This window comes from Pseudophryne corroboree, chromosome 9 (assembly GCF_028390025.1).
Source record: "Pseudophryne corroboree isolate aPseCor3 chromosome 9, aPseCor3.hap2, whole genome shotgun sequence".
Classification (NCBI taxonomy): domain Eukaryota; kingdom Metazoa; phylum Chordata; class Amphibia; order Anura; family Myobatrachidae; genus Pseudophryne; species Pseudophryne corroboree.
Genome location: NC_086452.1, coordinates 376,857,354 through 376,881,831, shown reverse-complemented (window position 1 = coordinate 376,881,831; position 24,478 = coordinate 376,857,354). Strand labels below are relative to the sequence as shown.

The window sequence follows — 24,478 nt, the reverse complement described above, 5'->3', positions numbered from 1 at the left end:
TGTGTAAAAAGTGTACGCTGTCTGCCGCTATGTGAAACAAGGGCACGCTGACTGCCGTTATGTGTAAAAAGGGGACGCTGTCTGCCGTTATGTGTAAAAAGTGCACGCTGTCTGCCGTAATGTGTAAAAAGGGGGACGCTGTCTGCCGTAATGTGTAAAAAGGGGGACGCTGTCTGCCGTAATGTGTAAAAAGGGGACGCTGTCTGCCGTAATGTGTAAAAAGGGGACGCTGTCTGCCGTAATGTGTAAAAAGAGGAATCTGTCCGCTGTAAGGTGTAAAATAGTCTCTACCTGGTGTAGTGGTGCTACTGTGCGGCATAATTTGAATAATGGAGACTACTGTGCACCGTTTTATGAATTCGTATTATTTTGTGGCCACACCCCTTCCCCACGAAGCCACGCCACTATGTATTTTTGCGCGCGCACTGCCCCTGTTTTGCATGCAGGGGTGGGGCTCCGATGCAGTTTCTTGCACACAGTGCTAAAATGTCTAGTTACGGCACTGTTTCTAGGTATCCATTTCTCTGGCCCTGAGCAGGTCCCCCTCACCAGATCCTCTCCAGAGGTGAGGGGGTGGACTTGGATGGGATGTGGTGGGCCCAAAGTATTTTGTCGCACCTGGGCTCACCACTCGCTAGTTCCGCCACTGGAGTATCTGCTGGTCAAGTAACCCCAGTAGACGTGGTCAGTAACACCCCAACAGAGTGACAAAGCAAGCCCATTCTGACACATGCAGCTTCGGAGCTACGTTTAATATCTAACAACCAGGCACACTGAATGCATTACCGAGAAGATGTAGGAGCTCTGGGCTGCCAGGAAGGACACCGTTCACACAATATTTCTGTATGTGCCTTTAAATACACACATTTCTATAGCAACCTGGATGAAAGCTGCTCACTATTACTTAACCCAAAGTTGTCACGTGAGTAAATGTCAAACTCTTTGACTCATTTCTTATAAAAATCCCCTGTCTGCACTTCGAATCCAATTTCCTTTAAGCATTCAAAATGTTCCAAACGGCAGAGAAAGCCACTGGGGGGGATTTTGGAAGTGCCGATCGAAGGAGATAAAAGACACATCTGGCTACAAAAAGAAACATGTGTAAGGCAAAGCCTTTATAGAAACAAATCTTCATTATTTCAATGTATAGGATCTATACAGATTTCCTAGCAACTAGAACAGTTCTTGCTTCTTAATATCTACAGAAGTACATTTGGTAACATTTATGAAAACAGATACTCAGAAATCGTGAGGTGTTGCCCATAACAGCCAATCACATTTATTCTTCTATTTTCTAAACTGCACCAGAAAAATGACAGGTAGAATCCTATTGGTTGGTGCAGACAGCACCAAAGAGTTACTGGAAGGTCTTAAACTCCCTCTAGTGCCAGGGTCTGCAAGCAAAATGTAAAGCTTATATATAGAACAGTGAAAGAAAAGGAAAAAGAGAACAAATAAAAGTTGAAGATTTGTTCCCATTCGTTACACCTATACAAACATTGCTGTCTCTCTCTTTTTTTTAAATGTTTCTATACTACCGATGTGGCCTCATACATCAATTGCGGGATGCGGTTATGATACCGCTGAGTCGGATCCCGGTGGTCAGCATGCCGCGCCAGAATCCTGCTCTCACTAAATGCAGTCAGCCGTGACGCTGACCCACAGGTACGATTCCCACTCGTGGGAGTGGGAAAAGAACCTGTGGAGAGCGCAGCAAGCCACCGAGCCTGCTACGCGACGAGGGCAGCAAGCCCGCAAGGGCCTTTGTAGCGCTCACCCCCCCACTGGCATTCTGCAGCCGGGATCTTGGTGTCGGTATGCTGAACGTCGGGATCTCGCCCGCCGGTCTCCCCTACCCAACCCATCATTGCTGCAGTTGCCTCAAACAGTCCCTCTCTGCACACCAAACCCCGTGAGCCATAGCTAGCACCGGGCATTTTTTTTTCTTTCCAAAAATGCGTGTTAGGGCGGTATCCAATTACCCGTGATGAAACATAGGGAGCGAAAAAATAAGAATTTACTTACCGATAATTCTATTTCTCGTAGTCCGTAGTGGATGCTGGGAACTCCGTAAGGACCATGGGGAATAGCGGCTCCGCAGGAGACTGGACTGGGCACATCTAAAGAAAGCTTTAGGATCACCTGGTGTGCACTGGCTCCTCCCCCTATGACCCTCCTCCAAGCCTCAGTTAGGATACTGTGCCCGGACGAGCGTACACAATAAGGAAGGATTTTGAATCCCGGGTAAGACTCATACCAGCCACACCAATCACACTGTACAACTTGTGATCTGAACCCAGTTAACAGCATGATAATAGAGGAGCCTCTAGAAAAGATGGCTCACTACAACAATAACCCGAATTTTTTGGTAACAATAATTATGTACCAGTATTGCAGACAATCCGCACTTGGGATGGGCGCCCAGCATCCACTACGGACTACGAGAAATAGAATTATCGGTAAGTAAATTCTTATTTTCTCTGACGTCCTAGTGGATGCTGGGAACTCCGTAAGGACCATGGGGATTATACCAAAGCTCCCAAACGGGCGGGAGAGTGCGGATGACTCTGCAGCACCGAATGAGAGAACTCCAGGTCCTCCTCAGCCAAGATATCAACTTTGTAGAATTTTACAAACGTATTTGCTCCTGACCAAGTAACTGCTCGGCAAAGTTGTAAAGCCGAGACCCCTCGGGCAGCTGCCCAAGATGAGCCCACCTTCCTTGTGGAGTGGGCATTTTAAGATTTTTGGCTGTGGCAGGCCTGCCACAGAATGTGCAAGCTGAATTGTACTACAAATCCAACGAGCAATCGTCTGCTTAGAAGCAGGAGCACCCAGTTTTTTGGGTGCATACAGGATAAACAGCGAGTCAGATTTTCTGACTCCAGCCGTCCTGGAAACATGTATTTTCAGGGTCCTGACCACGTCAAGCAACTTGGAATCCTCCAAGTCCTTAGTAGCCGCAGGTACCACAATAGGTTGGTTCATGTGAAATGCAGAAACCACCTTAGGTAGAAAATTTGAGGACGAGTCCTCAATTCTGCCCTTTCAGAATGAAATATTAAGTAAGGGCTTTTATATGATAAAGCCGCCAATTCTGACACCCGCCTGGCTGAAACCAGGGCTAACTCGTCACTTCCATGTGAGATATTTTAAGTCCACAGTGGTGAGTGGTTCAAACCAATGTGACTTTAGGAAACTCAACACAACATTGAGATCCCCAAGGTGCCACTGGAGGCACAAAAGGAGACTGTATATGCAGTACCCCTTTTACAAATGTCTGAACTTCAGGCACTGAAGCCAGTTCTTTTTGGAAGAAAATCGACAGGGCCGAAATTTGAACCTTAATGGACCCTAATTTTAGGCCCATAGACAGTCCTGTTTGCAGGAAATGGAGGAAACGACCCAATTGAAATTCCTCTGTAGGGGCCTTCTTGGCCTCACCCCACGCAACATATTTTCGCCAAATGCGGTGATAATGTTTTGCGGTTACGTCTTTCCTGGCCTTGACCAGGGTAGGGATCTTCAGGATCCGGCGTTCAACCGCCATGCCGTCAAACGCAGCCGCGGTAAGTCTTGGAACAGACAAGGCCCTTGCTGGAGCAGGTCCTTTCTTAGAGGTAAAGGCCACGGTTCGTCCGTGAGCATCTCTTGAAGTTCCGGATACCAAGTCCTTCTTGGCCAATCCGGAACCACGAGTATAGTTCTTACTCCTCTCCTTCTTATGATTCTCAGTACTTTTGGTATGAGGGGCAGAGGAGGGAACACATACACTGACTGGTACACCCACGGTGTTACCAGAGCGTCCACCGCTATTGCCTGAGGGTCCCTTGACCTGGCGCAATATCTGTCTAGTTTTTTGTTTAGACGGGACGCCATTATGTCCACCTTTTGTTTTTCCAACGGTTTACAATCAGATGGAAGACTTCTGGGTGAAGTCCCCACTCTCCCGGGTGAAGGTCGTGTCTGCTGAGGAAGTCTGCTTCCCAGTTGTCCACTCCCGGAATGAACACTGCTGACAGTGCTATCACATGATTTTCCGCCCAGCGAAAATCCTTGCAGCTTCTGCCATTGCCCTCCTGCTTCTCGTGCCGCCCTGTCTGTTTACGTGGGCGACTGACGTGATGTTGTCCGATTGGATCAATACCGCCTGACCCTGAAGCAGGGGTTTCGCTTGACTTAGGGCATTGTAATTGGCCCTTAGTTCCAGAATGTTTATATGAAGAGATGTCTCCAGGCTTGACCATAAGCCCTGGAAATTCCTTCCCTGTGTGACTGCTCCCCAGCCTCGCAGGCTGGCATCCGTGGCCACCAGGACCCAGTCCCGAATGCCGAATCTGCGGCCCTCTAGAAGATGAGCACTCTGCAACCACCACAGGAGGGATACCCTTGTCCCTGGTGACAGGGTTATCCGCTGAAGCATCTGAAGATGCGACCCGGACCATTTGTCCAGAAGGTTCCACTGTGCGTGGAATCTGCCGAATGGGATTGCTTCGTAGGAAGCCACCATTTTTACCCAGAACCCTTGTGCATTGATGCACTGAGACTTGGTTCGGTTTTAGGAGGTTCCTGACTAGCTCGGATAACTCCCTGGCTTTCTCCTCCGGGAGAAGCACCTTCTTTCTGGACTATGTCCAGAATCATCCCTAGGAACAGAAGACAAGTCGTCGGAACCAGCTGTGATTTTGGAATATTGAAAATCCAATCGTGCTGCCGCAACACTACCTGATATAGTGCTACACCGATCTCCAACTGTTCCCTGGATCTTACCCTTATCAGGGAATCGTCCAAGTAAAGGATAACTAAAATTCCCTTCCTTCGAAGGAATATCATCATTTCGGTCATTACTTCAGTAAAGACCCGGGGTGCCGTGGACCATCCCTACGGCAGCGTCCGAACTGATACAGTTCTGTACCATAACCTGAAATACCCTTGGTGAGAAGGGTAAATTTTGACATGAAGGTAAGCATCCTTGATGTCCCGAGACATCATGTAGTCCCCTTCTTCCAGGTTTGCAATCACTGCTCTGAGTGACTCAATTTTGAATTTGAACCTCTGTATGCAAGTGTTCAAAGATTTTAGATTTTAAAATCGGTCTCACCGAGCCGTCTGGCTTCGGTACCACAATAGTGTGGAATAATACCCCGTTCCCTGTTGCAGGAGGGGTACCTTGATTATCACCTGCTGGGAATACAGCTTGTGAATGGCTTCCAAAACTGCCTCCCTGTCAGCGGGAGACGTCGGTAAAACAGACTTTTGGAAACGGCGAGGGGAATACGTCTCGAATTCCAATTTGTACCCCTGAAATATTATCTGAAGGATCCAGGGGTCTACTTGCGAGTGAGCCCACTGCGCACTGAAATTCATTGAGAACGGGACCCCACCGTGCCTGAACTTGTAAAGCCCTAGCGTCATACTGAGGGCTTGGCAGCGGCGGAAAAGGGTTTCTGTTCCTTGGAACTGGCTGATCTCTGCAGCCATTTTCCTCTCTCTCTGTCACGAGCAGAAAAGAGGAACCCTTTTGTCCGCCTGCCAACCAGGACTGCGCCTGATAATACGGCGTCTTATTTTGAGAGGCGACCTGGGGTACATCCCCTCTTTTAAGGCAATACTTCCAAATGCCGTTTGGAATCCGCATCACCTGACCACTTTACTGGAATAATTGGACAACGCACTTATACTTGATGCCAGTCGGCAAATATTCCGCTGTGCATCCTGCATATATAGAAATGCATCTTTTAATTGCTCTATAGGCAATAATATACTGTCCTTATCTAGGATATCATATTTCCAGTCAGGGAATCCGACCACGCCAACCCAGCACTGCACATCCAGGCTGAGGCGATTGCTGGTCGCAGTATAACACCAGTATGTGTGTAAATACATTTTAGGATACGCTCCTGCTTTCTATCAGCAGGATCCTTAAGGGCGGCCATCTCAGGAGAGGGTAGAGCCCTTGTTTTTACAAGCGTGTGAGCGCTTTATCCACCCTAGGGGGTGTTTCCCAACGCACCCTAACCTCTGGCGGGAAAAGGTATACTGCCAATAACTTTTTAGAAAATATCAATTGTTATCGGGGGGAAACCCACGCATCATCACACACCTCATTTTATTTCTCAGATTCAGGAAAACTACAGGAAGTTTTTCCTCACCAAACATAATACCCCTTTTTTTGGTGGTATTCATATCAGAAAAGTGTAAACTTTTTCCATTGCCTCAATCATGCAATGTGTGGCCCTATTGGAAATCACGGTTGTCTCTGCACCGTCGACACAGGAGTCAGTACCCCTGTCGGCGTCTGTATCTGAGGTAACGGGCGCGTTAGGGCCCCTGTATGAGACGTCTGGACATGCACAAGCTGAGTAGCCGGCTGTCTCATGTCAACCACTGTCTTTTATACAAAGCTGACACTGTCACGCAATTTCAACAGTACATCCACTCAGGTGTCGACCCCCTAGGGGGTGACAACACTATTTCAGACACTCTACTCCGTCTCCTCATCATTTTTCTCCTCATACATGTCGACACCAACGTACCGACACACAGCACACACACAGGGAATGCTCTGATAGAGGACAGGACCCCACTAGCCCTTTGGGGAGACAGAGGGAGAGTTTGCCAGCACACACCAGAGCGCTATATATATACAGGGATAACCTTATATAAGTGTTTTTCCCTTTATAGCTGCTGTATTGTTATATACTGCGCCTAATTTGTGCCCCCCTCTCTTTTTTAACCCCTTTCTGTAGTGTAGTGACTGCAGCGGAGAGCCAGGGAGCTTCCCTCCAACTGAGCTGTGAGGGAAAATGGCGCCAGTGTGCTGAGGAGATAGGCTCCGCCCCTTTCTCGGCGTCCTTATCATCCTTTTTCTGTATGTTTTGGCAGGGGTTAAATGCATCCATATAGCCCAGGAGTTATATGTGATGCATTTATTTTAGCCATATAAGGTTTTTTTATCGATTTATTGCGTCTCAGGGCGCTGCCCCCCCCAGCGCCCTGCACCCTCAGTGACCAGAGTGTGAAGTGTGCTGAGAGCAATGGCGCACAGCTGCGGTGCTGTGCGCTACCTTATCTGAAGACAGGATCGTCTTCTGCCGCCGATTTTTCCGGACCTCTTCGCTCTTCTGGCTCTGTAAGGGGGACGGCGGAGCGGCTCCGGTGACCCATCCAGGCTGAACCTGTGATCGTCCCTCTGGAGCTAATGTCCAGTAGCCTAAGAAGCCCAATCCACTCTGCACGCAGGTGAGTTCGCTTCTTCTCCCCTTAGTCCCTCGATGCAGTGAGCCTGTTGCCAGCAGGTCTCACTGAAAATAATATACCTAAACTAAAACTTTCACAAAGAGCTCAGGAGAGCCCCTAGTGTGCACCCTTCTCGTCGGGCACAGAAATCTAACTGAGGCTTGGAGGAGGGTCATAGGGGGAGGAGCCAGTGCACACCAGGTGATCCTAAAGCTTTCTTTAGATGTGCCCAGTCCAGTCTCCTGCGGAGCCGCTATTCCCCATGGTCCTTACGGAGTTCCCAGCATCCACTAGGACGTCAGAGAAATTTGAGTTTTTCCACAATGTTTTACAGTTTTACAGGGTATCCAATTAGATAAGGCAGATGAAACAAAATCCCGATAAGACGCGGCGACCCGTCCTGTCAGTGTCCCACGCCCGCCACCACAGCAGCAGCCTGGGACTGCAGGGAGGGCGCCCGGGAGCCGGCACTCAGCAGCATCGCCATAACCCACATCCCCCCTCTTATGCCGCTCTCGGTGGGGATCATGGGACGGGGGATTAATGTGATATATGATACTTGTATATCAGCGTGCGACTGAGTCTATGAATCTGTATACGAAGTGCTACAATGTAGAAGCTGCAGCTCTTTTCCAATACAAATTCCGTTCTGCTCCATATACAGTCTCAGTCATACACAATATACAAGTGTCACATACCATATTTATCAGCACAGTCTCCTTGTGCATCTTAGTCAACTATGTTGCATCTTAGATCCATTTTTTGGGGGAAAAAAAGCCTGATGTAGGACCTGGCAGCTCACTCGCGCCAGGAATCTCACTCTGCATGGTGTATTGAGGCCAGATGTATGAGAACACATCTGTAAATTAGTAAAAGTAAGCTAGTCTATGCCCGGTCTTACAATTAGTAGTGGTCAGATTTAGAGTCCTATGAGATGGAAGAAAGGAAAAATGTCTCATGATCAATTCTAAATCCCAGCTCACTGAGCAGATAATGTCTAACTGTAGGTGCAGTGACAGGGTGTTGTGAGGACAGCAAGTACAGTACTCTATGTGGGAGATCAAACCTTTGAGAGATAAAGGTGTAGATGTATTATACGGGCACGGATCGTTCCACTATAGCTCATCCTCAGCCTCTTTGTTAACATCTCATCTGCTGGAGTGGGGGGAGGGAGGGTATGTCTGAAAACTTCCCCCTCCAGCCAAGGGCATAGCTACTATATGTGCGGGCAGTGCAGCTGCTATGGGGCCCAGTGCTGAGAGGGGCCCACCTTCCCTGTCAAAGTTACATGTGTTATATACATTTTTCGCCACTGGGTGTTACGTAGGGGTCCTTTCAAACTTTTTTCTTGGGGCCTGCAATATATCTAGGTATGCTCCTGGATCTGGTTATTGTAGTGCAATGAGACACAATATGAACGGGGAGCACTATATATAATAATGTGAATTGGGGGTACTGTGCGGCATAATGTGTGCTGGCAGCTCTGAAATGTGACATAGGGTGAACTTTAGCACTACTGCAATTTAGAAAGACTTAATAGGTCAAACAGAGATAGTAGTAAGGAAGGCTGTATTAAGTATGATGGGGGTGGACATGGAGGGAGGAGAATAACAGTCGGTAAGAGTAACTCTAGAAAGTCACTTGTACATAATGATAGGATACCATTAAAACAAATGGGCAAGGGAAATACTCAGCTAAAATGTGTGCTTGCGAACACAAGAAGCCTATCAGGTAAAATGGGGGAATTGGAATGGCTTGTATCAAAGACTGAGTATGATATTCTAGGTATTACGGTAACATGGTGGGACGACTCTCACGACTGGGTTTCAAATTTGGAGGGATATTCTCTTTTCAGGAGGGATAGAGGCTACCAAAAGGGGAGGAGGGGTATGTCTCTATGTTAAACCATCTCTAAAACCATACTTAAAAGAGGTTATTTACAAGGGGATTGGAGATAACGTGGAGTCGCAATGGGTTGAGATCACAAGTGGGGGTATTGAAGCAAAAAAACTAGTCATAGGCAAGTGCTACAAACAACCGGATATTAGCGTACATGAGGAGGAACAACTCTTGCAGCAAATTGAAAAAGCTGCGGGAATGGGGGACATCCTAGTGATAGGGGATTTAATCTATCCTGATATAAACTGTAGTAACGATTCATGTGTAAAAGCGAAGGGCAATAGGTTCTTAAATACGTTAAAGTATCACTACTTGTCTCAATTAGTCGAGGACCCAACTAGAGGTAAAACTATTCTGGACTTCGTTATTACCAATAATGTGGACATTATATCAAACACTAAAGTTGGGGAGACCTTGGGAAACAGTGATCACTATATGATCAAATTCGACATCAGTTTCAAGAAACATAGCTATAAGGGATCAACCAAAACATTAAACTTTAGAAAAGCTAACTTCAATATGCTGAGACAGGCACTAAACGACATTGACTGGGAAGTCTAGTTTCATAGCAAAAACACAACGGAAATGTGGGATGCTTTAAAAGGGGTGCTCGAAAGCAATATTCACAAATTCATTCCCATGGGCAGTAAACGCAGGAGTACTAAACTCAAACCAATGTGGCTTAATAAAGAGGTCAAAGAAGAAATGGCTAAAAAGAGGCATGCAATCTAATGGATGGGAGGAGTCATTCCAGTACTACAAGGAATACAATAAAAGATGCAAAAAAGTAATGAGAAGCTAAAATTGGAAACGAAAAGCAAATCGATATAGAGAGTAAAACCAATCCTAAAAAGTTTTATAAATACATAAACAGTAAAAGGTTAAAAAAAGGAGAATGTAAGCCCATTAATAGACGAACTGGGAGCCTTGATAAACGATGACAAAAAAAAGTGGAAATACTAAACAATTTTTTTTCTTCAGTGTTCACCAGGGAGGATCAGATGGTGATAGTAGTGCATAACAACAGTGAAGGTAATGACTCTTGGCTAGATGCTTGTTTAAGTGAGGAAGTAGTCCTGGAGAGACTAAGCAACATAAAGATTAATAAATCACCTGGCCCAGATGGCTTTCACCCAAGGGTTATTATGGAGCTTAGGTCACAGCTAGCAAGACCCCTATACTTGATTTTCTATAGTTCAATTAGATCAGGCATGGTACCGAAGGATTGGCGTATAGCTGAGGTAGTGCCGTTATTTAAAAAGGGAACTAAAAATCATCCTGGCAACTATAGACCGGTCAGTTTAACCTCTATAGTGGGTAAAATATTGGAAGGAATTTTGAGGGATATCATAGAGGATTATCTGCCTACTACTAAGATTATTAGCAAGAGTCAGCATAGATTTGTGAGGGACAGATCGTGTCAAACTAACTTAATTAGCTTCTACGAGGAAGTGAGCGATAATCTTGACCAAGGAAAAGCAGTGGATGTGGTATATTTAGATTTTGCAAAAGCCTTCGATACAGTGCCTCACAGGAGACTGATCATCAAATTAAGGGAGCTTGGCCTAGGATATACTATTTGTACATGGATAAGTAACTGGCTGGATAACAGGGTACAACGAGTAGTGGTCAATGGGATGTTCTCCAGCTGGGCACCAGTAGTCAGAGGAATACCAAAAGGGTCCGTACTTGGCTCGCTACTGTTCAATATATTTATTAATGATCTAGGAATAGGCCTGGAAAGCACAGTGTCAAACTTTGCAGATGATACTAAACTGTGTAAGGTAATTAATTCGGAAATCGATGTGGAGTCTCTACAGGATGACTTGTTTAAACTTGAAACCTGGGTGTCTAAATGGAGAATGAGGTTCAATAAAGAAAAATGCAAAGTTATGCATTTTGGGATAAAAAACAAACTTGCAACCTACACATTAAATGGGGAAAATATAGGGGTAACAGTAGTAGAAAAAGATTTGGGGGTGCACATAGATAATAGGCTTAATAACAGTATACAATGTCAAAATGCAGCAAAGAAGGCAAGTAAGGTGCTGGCGTGCATAAAGCGGGGTATTGAGACAAGGGACGAGGATGTAATCCTGCCGCTGTACAAATCATTGGTACGTCCGCACCTGGAATATTGTGTTACATTTTGGCCACCACATTATAAAAAAGATATTGGGGAACTCGAAAGAGTTCAAAGGCGAGCTACTAAATTGATTAAAGGGTTAGAGGCACTGGAGTACGAGGAAAGGCTTACTAGGTTAAATATGTATACATTAGAAAAGAGGCATCTAAGAGGAGACATTATTAATATCTTCAAATATGTAAAGGGTCATTACAAGGAGTTAGCAGGGGATTTGTTTGTTAAAAGAACTCTGTATAGGACATGTGGGCACTCGCTGAGGCTAGAGGAGAGAAAATTCCGTACACAACGTAGGATTCCGTACACAACGTAGGAAAGGGTTCTTCACAGTAAGGGCAATAAAGATTTGGAACTCCCTGCCGGAGAAGGTAATAATGGCGGACTCTGTAAATGCATTTAAAAACGGATTGGACAAATTTCTAACTGAAAAAGGATCCAAAGCTATAGCATTTAATATATTGACATTAATTATCTTGGAGTGATACGAATTAAAGTTGTTAATTGGTACTAAACCATTACTTCAGCAGGTTCATTATAAGGTGCACAGCTTAATACAGAATACAGGTTGAACCCGATGGCCATTTTTCCTCTTTTCAACCTCAATAACTATACAGTAATCGGACTTCTTCAGTTTTATTACTGTCCAGAACCTTAAAGTGTTTTTTATCCTGTCCTTTATATTTAAAGACAAATGCCAGCAAAATTATTTACTTTAAGAATGAATGATTAATGTTGGTTGAAGTCAGCGATATTTTAGTATTAGTAAGTTACATTGGAGAAAAGGAGACAAACTGAAATGGAACCCAGAGTCCAGTAAAATAAGTCCAGCCAATAATTATGTGTAATGATGAGATCGGCTGTAAAGTAAGAGCCTAACCGCTGTGATGATTGATGAACAGACATCACAGAATAAATGTGGTTACAAAGAGTTAATTACCTTTGGAGAACAAGCTGTGCACTTGTCAAATGCGAGGCTGACTGGTAAAACATTATCAAATCTTGACAAAAAACCTCGAATCTGCAAGTAAAAACAAAACTGGTTTAATACAAAAACAAAAATATATATAGAATTTTATTCCATTTCATTTGGCGCAAGTCTATCAGGAGTTATATGGGTGTGATTTGGAACCCAGTCTTTTTGCCACATCCTAGCCTCCGTAGTTGACAATACGTGATTCTACCTGCATTTCACTGATGTTTAAAGCCTACAGTAGATGCAAATATTTGCAAACGGACATTAACCCCTTGCTGATGGGTTGAAAGCATGTTTTGATTAAAATTTGAACCTATACCATTACTTACAGTGCAACCAAATTGAAGTCAGGCTTGATAATTATAATGGTCAAACGGGTAACAATTTGTGCCTTCAACTAAAAATGTATGTGTATAAAATAATTCCAAAAAAGAGCGGATCTGCTAACCTCTCACAACTAGGAACAATACAAAACATTAGGGACATTACTGTACGTATCCCTACAGAAAGTTCTATGGGTAGAAGTTCTTGAGTCTCATGGAAACTACAGGAAGTTGGGCACATATGACCAATACTTTATTTATATTGTGATAGACATATACAGTTTTACCGTAGTAATGATAAACCACATGCAGCAACTGTGCTCTGTTTTATGATCATCCATATAATGCATTTATACTGCCATGTAGCCGAGATCGTGCAAACTACAGGTATCTGTGTGTGCTCTGGCATACTTCATTCCAAGATTTATTTGCTGATACTTCCTAATGCCGTAGATGCTATTGATCTAGTCTATAAAGGGCTATTTGAGTGTTTCTAAAAAAAAACTTTTTCGTCATATTTTAGCCTTCTGGTGGGTACACATCTACAAATATATCTGCAGAACAATTGATCTGCAGATATATCTAAAGCCGGATCGGGCAGTGTGCTGTGCGTACACATTGCCCGAACCGTTGGGGACTGACGTCATGAACTGGGCGGGCATTTACACCCGCCCGCCCTGTTCAGCTGTCAGTCACCGCCGGCTGACCGCCGGTACACACACACCGACATGCCAATATATCCAACGATATATTATTCGTCGGCTGTGCAGCAGGGCCGACACAATATGTTTGTGAACGACGGAGTTTACAGACATAACGCTCGTACATACTGGCCAACGGACCCGCGATATATCAGTCATTCAAAAGAAGTGTGTATGCACTTTTATTTGTGAGGCGAGTGTACATCATTTGACTTTACTTTATCAGCTGTTTAAGGCATGGTGCAGGCAACTTAGGAAAAAAATAGGAAGCTCAAAACTTGGTTATGAGATTAAATGTTTTGATCACAATATGATACCTCATAAGTTTATTATGTTATATATACACACATTTACAATGGCATGAATAAGTGGTGACAACAGATTAGTTCTTTTTTTTCGTTCCACTAAATTTGTGCGTTGGAACACTGAGAAAAGTAAATGAAACCACAGCGCCACCCTGTGCACATGTAGCAGAAAGCACCTCATACATTAACAATACAGAACAGTTTTGAGAAGTCTCATCACTTTTAATGTTAATGTTTTAAAACCATTAATGACTTAGTGAAATCAGATATAAATAACACATACCGGGATAATAGAATATTCTGAGATAGCTCAAGGACAAAAGCTTGAATATAACAGTAGCATTATTCTATTCACAGTACCAATTAAAACAAAGAGGGGTCTGGCGCACAAAAATAAGATTTTAAACCTACCGGTAAATCTTTTTCTCCTAGTCCGTAGAGGATGATGGGGACTCCATAAGGACCATGGGGTATAGACGGGCTCCGCAGGAGACATGGGCACTCTAAAAACTTTAGATGGGTGTGCACTGGCTCCTCCCTCTATGCCCCTCCTCCAGACCTCAGTTAAAGAACTGTGCCCAGAGGAGACGGACAGTACGAGGAAAGGATTTTTGTTAATCTAAGGGCAAGATACATACCAGCCCACACCGTATAACTTGGAACACACGAACCAGTTAACAGTATGAAACAAAACAGCATCAGCCAGAGACTGATCAAAACTGTAACATAACCCTTATGTAAGCAATAACTATATACAAGTCTTGCAGAATTTAGTCCGCACTGGGACGGGCGCCCAGCATCCTCTACGGACTAGGAGAAAAAGATTTACCGGTAGGTTTAAAATCTTATTTTCTCTTACGGCCTAGAGGATGCTTGGGACTCCGTAAGGACCATGGGGATTATACGAAAGCTCCAGACCGGGCGGGAGAGTGCGGATGACTCTGCAGCACCGATTGAGCAAACATGAGGTCCTCCTCAGCCAAGGTATCAGACTTGTAGAATTTAGCAAAAGTGTTTGAACCCGACCAAGTAGCTGCTCGGCAAAGTTGTAATGCCGAGACACCTCAGGCAGCCGCCCAAGAAGAGCCCACCTTCCTAGTGGAATGGGCCTTTACCGAATTTGGTACCGGCAATCCAGCCGTAGAATGAGCCTGCTGAATCGTGTTACAGATCCAGCGGGCAATAGTCTGCTTAGAAGCAGGAGTGCCAACCTTGTTGGCTGCATACAGGACAAACAGTGCCTCTGATTTCCTAACCCGAGTCGTCCTGGCTACATAAACTTTTAAGGCCCTGACTACATCAAGAGACTTGGAATCCTCCAAGTCCCCCGTAGCCACAGGCACCACAATAGGTTGGTTCATATGAAACGATGAAACCACCTTAGGCAGAAATTGAGGACGAGTCCTCAACTCTGCTCTACCCACATGGAAAATCAGATAGGGGCTTTTGTGAGACAAAGCCGCCAATTCGGACACCCGCCTCGCAGATGCCAAGGCTAACAACATGACCACTTTCCAAGTGAGAAATTTTAACTCAACTGTTTGAAGAGGTTCAAACCAGTGTGACTTAAGGAACTGTAACACCACGTTAAGGTCCCATGGTGCCACTGGGGGCACAAAAGGAGGCTGGATGTGCAGCACTCCCTTTACAAAAGTCTGGACTTCTGGGAGAGAAGCCAATTCCTTCTGAAAGAATATTGACATGGCCGAAATCTGTACCTTAATAGAGCCTAACTTTAGGCCCATATCCACTCCTGTCTGCAGAAAGTGGAGAAATTGGCCCAGGTGAAAATCTTCCGTAGGAGCATTCTTGGCTTCACACCAAGATACATATTTCCTCCAGATACAGTGATAATGTTTCGCCGTCACCTCCTTCCTAGCTTTTATCAGAGTAGGGATGACCTCCCCCGGAATACCTTTCCTAGCTAGGATTTGGCGTTCAACCGCCATGCCGTCAAACATAACCGCGGTAAGTCTTGAAACACGCAGGGCCCCTGCTGCAACAGGTCCTCCCTGGGAGGAAGAGGCCACGGATCTTCTGTGAGCATTTCCTGAAGATCTGAATACCAGGCCCTCCGAGGCCAATCCGGAACAATGAGTATTGTCTGGACTCTTTTTCGTCTTATGATTCTCAGTATTTTTGAGATGAGTGGAAGAGGAGGGAAGACATAGACCAACGGAAACATCCATGGTGTCACCAGGGCGTCTACCACTACTGTATAATGGTTCCTTGACCTGGAACAATACCTCCGAAGTTTCTTGTTGAGGCGTGACGCCATCATGTCTATTTGAGGAAGGTACTTCTTGATGAAGACCCCACTCTCCTGGATGGAGATCGTGTCTGCTGAGGAAGTCTGCTTCCCAGTTGTCCACTACCGGAATGAAGACTGCTGACAGCGCGCTTACGTGATTTTCCGCCTAGCGAAGAATCCTGGTGGCTTCCGCCATTGCCACTCTGCTCCTTGTCCCACCTTGGCGGTTTACATGAGCCACTGCTGTGACGTTGTCTGATTGAATCAGAACAGGTAGGTCGCGAAGAAGAGTCTACGCTTGTCGTAGGCCGTTGTATATGGCCCTTAATTCCAGCACGTTGATGTGTAGACAAGCCTCCTGGCTCGACCACAGTCCCTGACAATTTCTTCCTTGTGTGATTGCTCCCCATCCTCGGAGGCTCGCGTCCGTGGTTACCAGAACCCAGTCTTGAATGCCGAACCTGCGACCCTCTAGAAGGTGAGCACTCTGCAGCCACCACAGGAGAGACACCCTGGCCCTGGGGGAGAGGCTTATTTTCTGATGTATTTGTAGATGGGACCCCGACCATTTGTCCAGAAGGTCCCACTGAAATGTCCTCGCATGGAACCTGCCGAAGGGTATGGCCTCGTAGGCCGCCACCATTTTTCCCAGTACTCGAGTGCATTGATGAACTGACACTCTTTTTGGCTTTAACAGGTCTCTGACCATGCTCCGGAGTTCCTAGGCTTTTTCCGTTGGAAGAAAAACCCTCTTCTTTTCCGTGTCCAGAATCATGCCTAAAAATGATAGCCGAGTCGTTGGAATCAACTGCGACTTTGGCAGATTTAGGATCCAGCCGTGTTGCTGCAGCACTCTCAGGTAGAGTGACATGCTTTTCAGCAACTGATCTCTCGATCTCGCTTTTATCAGGAGATCGTCCAAGTATGGGATAATTGTGACTCCTTGCCTGCGTAGGAGCACCATCATTTTCGCCATTACCTTGGTGAAAATCCTCGGGCCGTGGACAGCCCAAACGGCAACGTCTGAAACTGGTAATGACAGTCCTGTACAGCGAATCTCAGGTACGCCTGATGAGGAGGATAAATGGGGACATGAAGGTATGCATCCTTTATGTCTAGTGACACCATAAAATCCTCCCCTTCCAGGCTGGAGATCACTGCCCGGAAAGATTCCATCTTGAATTTGAACTTTTTTAGATACAGGTTTAGGGATTTTAGATTCAGAATGGGTCTGACCGAGCCATCCGGTTTCGGGACCACAAATAGAGTTGAATAGTACCCCTTCCCCTGTTGCACCAGAGGCTGGCAAAGCCGACTTGAAAAATCGGCGAGGAGGCACTTCTTCGAATTCCAGTTTGTAGCCTTGGGATACAATTTCTATCGCCCAAGGATCCACATCTGACAGAACCCAGATCTGGCTGAAGAGTCGAAGACGTGCCCCCACCGGCGCGGACTCCCGCAGTGGAGCCCCAGCGTCATGCAGTGGATTTTGAGGACTTCTGTTCCTGAGAACTAGCCGTAGCAGGCATTATTTTCCCTCTACCCTTACCTCTTGCGAGGAAGGAAGAGCCCCGGCCCCTTCTGGACTTATGCGACCGAAAGGACTGCATCCAATATTGAGGTGTTTTCTTTTGCTGTGGGGGAACATAAGGCAAAAAAGAAGATTTACCCGCGGTAGCTGTGGAAACCAGGTCCGCGAGGCCCTCCCGAAATAAAACCTCACCCTTGTAAGGCAAAGTTTCCATATGTCTCTTTGAATCGGCATCACCCGTCCATTGGCGGGTCCACAGGGCTCGCCTAGCAGAACTTGCCATGGCATTGGCTCTTGAACCCAACAGCCCAACGTCTCTCGCAGCGTCTCTCATATATAACGCTGCGTCTTTTATATGACCCAAGGTCAATAAAATGCTATCCTTATCTAGGGTGTCAATGTCAGATGACAAGTTATCTGCCCATGCTGCTATTGCACTACATACCCATGCCGACGCTACTGCCGGTCTGAGCAAGGCCCCCGTATGTGTATAAATGGATTTTAAGGTAGTCTCCTGTCTGCGATCAGCAGGATCCTTGAGGGCTGCCGTGTCTGGAGACGGTTCTTCTCCTTAAACATGCATACCCTCGTGTCAGGCATCGAGAGGTCCTCTGTGATATGCAAAACATCTTTTATTGCAATAATCATATAATGAATACTTTTGGCCACCCTTGGGTGTAACCTCCCATCATCGTAGTCGACACTGGAGTCAGAATCCGTGTCGGTATCAGTGTCTGCTACCTGGGACAGGGGACGTTTATGAGACCCTGAAGGGCCTTGTGACACAGTCAAAGCTATGGATTGACTCCCTGCTTTTTCTCTGGACTCTGCTTTGTCCAATCTTTTATGTAATAAAGACACATTTGCATTTAAAACATTCCACATATCCATCCAATCAGGTGTCGACTGTGCTGATGGAGACACCACAATCATCTGCTCTACCTCCTCCTTAGACGAGCCTTCGACTTCAGACATGCCGAAACACACGTACCGACACCCCCACACACACTGGGATATATATATATGGAGACAGTCCCCCAATAAGGCCCTTTGGAGAGACAGAGAGAGTATGCCAGCACACACCCAGCGCCACTGGAACAAAATCCCAGTCTGTACAGCGCTTTATATATCAATAATACACTCACTGCGCCAAATAAATGTGCCTCCCCCCTCCTTTTTGCCCTCTGTACTTGTGTTCAGCAGGGGAGAGTCCGGGGAGCAGCTTCTCTGCAGCGTGCTGTGGAGAAAATGGCGCTGGTTATTGCTGGAGGATCAAGCTCCGCCCCCTCAACGGCGGGCTTCGGTCCCGCTCAAATTCTTTATACTGGCGGGGGTTTATTTAATATACTGCCTCCGCAGTATATATATGTCAGCCAGTGTCCCTTGAGGTTTATTATTGCTGCCCAGGGCGCCCCCCCCTGCGCCCTGCACCCATACAGTGCCGTCAGTGTGAATGTGGGAGCAATGGCGCGCAGCGTTACCGCTGCGCGGTACCTCAGTGAAGATCTGAAGTCTTCTGCCGCCTTTGAAGTCTTCTTTCTTCTTATACTCACCCGGCTTCTATCTTCCGGCTCTGTGAGGAGGACGGCGGCGCGGCTCCGGGACGAACAGCGAGGATGAGACCTGCGTTCCAACCCTCTGGAGCTAATGGTGTCCAGTAGCCTAAGAAGCAGAGCCTATCATTTAAGTAGGTCTGCTTCTCTCCCCTCAGTCCCACGATGCAGGGAGCCTGTTGCCAGCAGTGCTCCCTGAAAAGTCTTTTGTAGAGCTCCCCTGCAGTGCATCCAGTCTCCTCTGGGCACAGGATCTAACTGAGGTCTGGAGGAGGGGCATAGAGGGAGGAGCCAGTGCACACCCATCTAAAGTCTTTAGAGTGCCCATGTCTCCTGCGGAGCCCGTCTATACCCCATGGTCATTACGGAGTTCCCAGCATCCTCTAGGACGTAAGAGAAATATAGGGAATGATGTGAGCCTGTTAGCATGGAAAATAGGGCATTTTTTAAAAGAAATGCACAGGTTTTTTTTGTTTGCTTTTAGAGACACTGTATGTGGTTTTCTATTGGCTTATTTCCTTTAGTCATGAATTCTCAATGTACTTAATGTGTGAACACCTAGTACTTGGGCTGTAGATGCACTTTAACACATTGTGGGACAGATTTATTTAAAAAGTTGTATGGGTAAAATTAATTACGAGAAATGTAATGGGCAACACATTTGAAATAGCAAGACCCCACACAACCTTCATTGGCAATGCATAAGACACATGTAAAAGGTGTATAATAAATGCATGCACACCGTCGTCCCTGTAAAACACGATTATGCACTGAGCACAATTCCACACAGTGAGAACACAGCAATAGGTCTGGTCACCACACTGCAATGTACATTTAAATTATTTAAAAACTACATGTGCCCCCTTGGAAGGGCGCCATGGAATTGTTGTACTGTTACCACCACTGTGGCAATAAATGGTTAAAACCATCAATGGTGGAGTGCATGCACACGGGTCAGAGCTGGTTTACGCATGTGTGAAGGAGAACTGGTGGTTGATCAGTGTTTATCATGGTGGAGTATTACGTCACTACACATTGAGAGAACACACATGAGAAAAGAACCATTGCAATCCTGACATCGAATATAAAGCATCTCAAAAGGATCGGAAACATTATTGGTTGTGCAACACTGGTTTCTGGAGGCCATCCCTACTGCACAGCGCATAAAGGAGGAGAACTGCAGAAGATGAAGTTTAATGGAAAAAAAGTCTCAAGTCAAATGCTTATTAAAAATACTTTTGTACCCATTAAAACATTATAAAGACATGTAATTACCTCAATTCAGTGACATGATGCTGGCGTGTTGAGATAAATCTGCTTTTAGCAAGTCCATTATGTTGCTGTCTTACATCATAAAGTGTTTGTGATGTCACTCAACTTAGGTGTAACAGCTAGTGCTGGGTATAGAACCCCCAGTTACTATGTGCTGTATGTATCGTATTCAACGTGTTCTATAAGTGGATCTAAGGTAGGCTAACTATATTATCCCTTTAACCTGGGACACTCATGAAATACACAGGTTCTGTGGCTGCTTAAAACCAGGTGAAGTGCATGCTTGTAGTCAGCCAGCCAGCCACAGAACCTGTGTAAATTATGAGTGTCCCAGGTTAAAGGGATAATATGGTCAACCTATCTAAGGTGATTATGATGATTTTCCTAGATATGACGATTTCATTAAAAGATGGCAAAATCATGACGGATCTGTATGTCAAGCCCACGGATCGGAATATGATCCTGCGGCATGACAGTTTCCACCCCACTCCCTCGATTAAAGGTCTACTATACTCCCAGTTTCTGAGAGTATGTAGAATCACAAGTGAGGCATCCAATCTGAAAAAACAATTGGATATTATGGAGAATAAATTCCTGGCCAGAGGGTATCCAGCGGCCCTACTAAAAACAGCCAGAATTAAGGCCATGACACAAGAGAGAACAGATTTGATACTCAAAGAGTCTAGTAGAAAGACACGGGAGAAAATACCATGGGTGAATACTTACGACACTAAAAGTAGGTACACCAGCAAAAAGGCAAAATCCCTGTGGCCCGTAATTACCTCTGACCCCGAGTTAAAAATGCTGAAGGATACAGCCATTATGCCCAGCTACAGACGGGGAAGAAACATTAAAGACCAGGTCGTAAAAACAGACCTGAGTAAATTTAAAAATCAAGCCCCCAAACACTTTTTAAGTCGTGGCAATGGCTGTTTCAAGTGTATAGGGTGCACTACATGCACATATATGTCAGCTAGTGATGTTATTCTGCACCCTCACTCGGCTAAAAAATACACAATTAATTGGCCTTTATCCTGTCACTCCAAGTTTGTGGTCTATGTGATCATCTGCCCATGTGGGCTATATTATGTGGGCAAGACGGAGTGCTAGTTTAAAGTCCGAATGGCACAGCACCGGCAGGCCATTCGTGCTGCCATAGAAACGGGTAACAGTGAACAACCAGTGGCACGGCATTTTGCGTTATGGAAACATAATATGGCCACTTTAAAATATCGCATTATAGATCACGTGCCTGAATCCGTACGGGGGGGGGGGGGTAACAGAGCCAAAAAATTACTCCAATTAGAATCTAGGTGGATCCATAGATTGGATACTCTACGACCAAAAGGGCTGAATGAGACACTGGGCCTTAGCCACTTCCATTAAATGGCGAAAATGTATGTTTATCAATCTGAAAGTAATGACTGCTAAGTTATATTGAACAAGTTTTCACACTAAGTGGTGCTGTTACTAAATGTACTGCTGTTGTTTACAAAAAGAGGTGCAGTTTTATTGTTTTTATGCCTTGTCAGTACATCTGTGTAATGTTTATATGTTCTCTCTTTTTTAACTTTATGTCACTAAGTGCTTTTTATGTAATTTGGTAATGCACTAAGGAGGAATTTTCATGTGGATATGAATCAGCGCTTTTAATACACTTTACACAGAGCCACTTTATAAATTTTACCTGATGTTTACTTTATGCACCTTTAATGTTAAGCCAGGTGGCTTCCAAAAGCACTAGATGCACTTTCTATCCCCAGAGTGGGTCTTACTCTAAATAAGCTTTTTTGATTAATTATAATATAGAATAATACATAATGTCTTGGAAATTTGTCACAGAGTGCTGATTATTGGTCCCATTGATGATCCTCTGTTTTGTTTACAGCAACACCGTGGTTACCAGCCAGGGACCCGTTTTGTCACTTCCGCAGGAAGTGACATACCCGGAAGTGAGGGAGGCGGAGCCAGGTATGCTGGGACTGTGGTGATGTGCAGTGGGAAGTCTCCTTGGGTGAGTCTGTCTATATATTTCACTTTCTGCACTGTTTGTTCATCCTGATGAAGGGGATTTGTTCCCCGAAACGTTGATGTTACACACCTGTTTGCTTTTCAACAAATCTCTGAGTGCCGCCTCATTTTTTGATCTATATATATATATATATATATATATATATATATATATATATATACACACACACACACACATACACACATACAGTGGGGTTCGAAAGTTAGGGCACCCCAGGCAAAAATTCATTTTAATGTGCAAAAAGAATATATACACAAAAGTGCTGCGCTTGATGTATGCTTAATAACAATTAATAAAAAGAAAAAAATATTTTTTATATATATAGGTGTCTGCTTAGATCAAATTAAAACACATATGGAACTTGCTGGTAAATTATAAACAAATTTAATTACACATACAATAATAATTATTATTGTATGTGTAATTAAATTTGTTTATAATTTACCAGCAAGTTCCATATGTGTTTTAATTTGATCTAAGCAGACACCTATATATATAAAAAATATTTTTTTCTTTTTATTAATTGTTATTAAGCATACATCAAGCGCAGCACTTTTGTGTATATATTTTCTAGTTGGTTGAGGGAATTAGCAGTCCCCCAGTGCTTGCAGCTGCTGTATAGCCATCTTAAATTCAATTTTTATTTGCGCCAGGAGTTAGAGTGGTTAAACACTCTTAATCTTTCTATCTAATGTGCAAAAAGAAGCCAAGGAAAGATGGAAAAATCTCCAAAAGGCATCAATATCAGATTAGACATTCTAATAACATGTCAAAAAAAGTAAATTTTATTTCCATCATTTACACTTTTAAAAGATCAGAAAACAAAAAATGGCATCTGCAAAAGTTTGGCCACCCTGCAGAGTTAATATCTTGCACTGCCCCCTTTGGACAGCTGAGACCTGGCAGTGTCATGGATTGTTCTCAATCATCGTCTGGAAAGACCAGGTGATGTCAATCTCAAAGGTTTTAAAAGCCCAGACTCATCTGACCTTGCTCCAACAATCAGCACCATGGGTTCCTCTAAGCAGTTGTGTAGAACACTGAAACTGAGAATAGTTGACGCTCACAAAGCAGGAGAAGGCTATAAGAAGATAGAAAAGCGTTATCAGATGCCCATATCCTCTGTTCGGAATGTAATTAAGAAATGGCAGTCAGCAGGAACAGTGGAAGTTAAAGCAAGTTCTGGAAGACCAAGAAAAATATCAGACAGAACAGCTCGCAGGATTGTGAGAAAAGCAAGTCAAAATCCACGTTTGACTGCACGATCCCTCCAGGAAGATCTGGCAGACACTGGAGTTGTGGTACACTATTCCACTATAAAGAGATACTTGTACAAATATGGTCTTCATGGAAGAGTCATCAGAATAAAACCTCTTCTACATCCTCACCACAAAAATCAGCGTGTGAAGTTTGCAAATGAACATATAGACAAGCCTGATGCATTTTGGAATAAAGTTCTGTGGACAGATGAGGTTAAAATAGAACTTTTTGGGGGGCGTGGCCTAGACACTGCAGAGAGAGGTCTAACAACTCTTGAGCTCCTGCAACAGCCGGCACATAAACCTCTTTATTTAGGGTGAATCCTCTCCTGATCCCCTCTAAACACCTACCCTACAGCTGCTGCCTATCTGCTGAACAGGGAGGCTAAACCTGAAGGCTGCTGTGGCTGCTTTCCGCCCGCGGCCTACTCCGCAACTTGGAGCCGGGGCCTCAAGCCTGGGGCCTGCCCGACTCCGAGCTCCAGACTCGTGGGACGGCCCAGAGGAAGCACGGGATATCGTGCCTGTACAGCAAGGCCTGCCATCGTCTTACCCCTCCTTTGATTTGAGCACCGGCCGGACACACAGCGGGACCGCTACTCATTCCCCCAGCCGACAGAGGAGCTCCGGGAGCCTGCCTGCCGGGCCTGACTGCTGCCGGCGGCCATCTTGCGGATCGGAGGTGAGAGGCGCCACACGGTATTACACAGCCTACACTCACCTCGCGGTCCCTAACTGCCTCCCACCTCACCTCCTGCCCGTCCAGCGTGACCTGGCCCCGGAGACCCGCACACCAAGGGGACACTGAGACGCTCGGCAACCCGCCGCGTGACCCCCCCCCGCTCCTGTCCCCGTCTTCACCCCCCGGACACCCAGCTCCTGCAATAGCCGGCACATAAACCCCTGTATTTAGGGTGATTCCTCTCCTGATCCCCTCTAAAACAACTACCCTACAGCTGCTACTTATCTGCTGGACTGGGAGGCTAGACCTGAAGGT

At 45.3% G+C, this 24,478-nt stretch overlaps 1 protein-coding gene and 1 long non-coding RNA gene across 6 annotated transcripts in view; one reads left to right on the top strand and one right to left on the bottom strand.

Annotated features, from left to right (window-relative positions):
• ATG7 (autophagy related 7) overlaps window positions 1-24,478 on the bottom strand; it is a 617,483-nt gene that overhangs the window by 336,705 nt on the left and 256,300 nt on the right. For all 5 annotated transcript variants that reach the window (XM_063940758.1, XM_063940756.1, XM_063940759.1 and 2 more), the window contains exon 17: window positions 12,219-12,299. In XM_063940758.1, coding sequence (XP_063796828.1) covers window positions 12,219-12,299 — 81 coding nt within the window. The remainder of the gene's footprint in view (window positions 1-12,218; window positions 12,300-24,478) is intronic.
• LOC134958276 (uncharacterized) overlaps window positions 1-24,478 on the top strand; it is a 210,265-nt gene that overhangs the window by 56,990 nt on the left and 128,797 nt on the right. The window contains exon 2 of the long non-coding RNA XR_010186929.1: window positions 22,079-22,204. This is a non-coding gene — a long non-coding RNA (uncharacterized LOC134958276). The remainder of the gene's footprint in view (window positions 1-22,078; window positions 22,205-24,478) is intronic.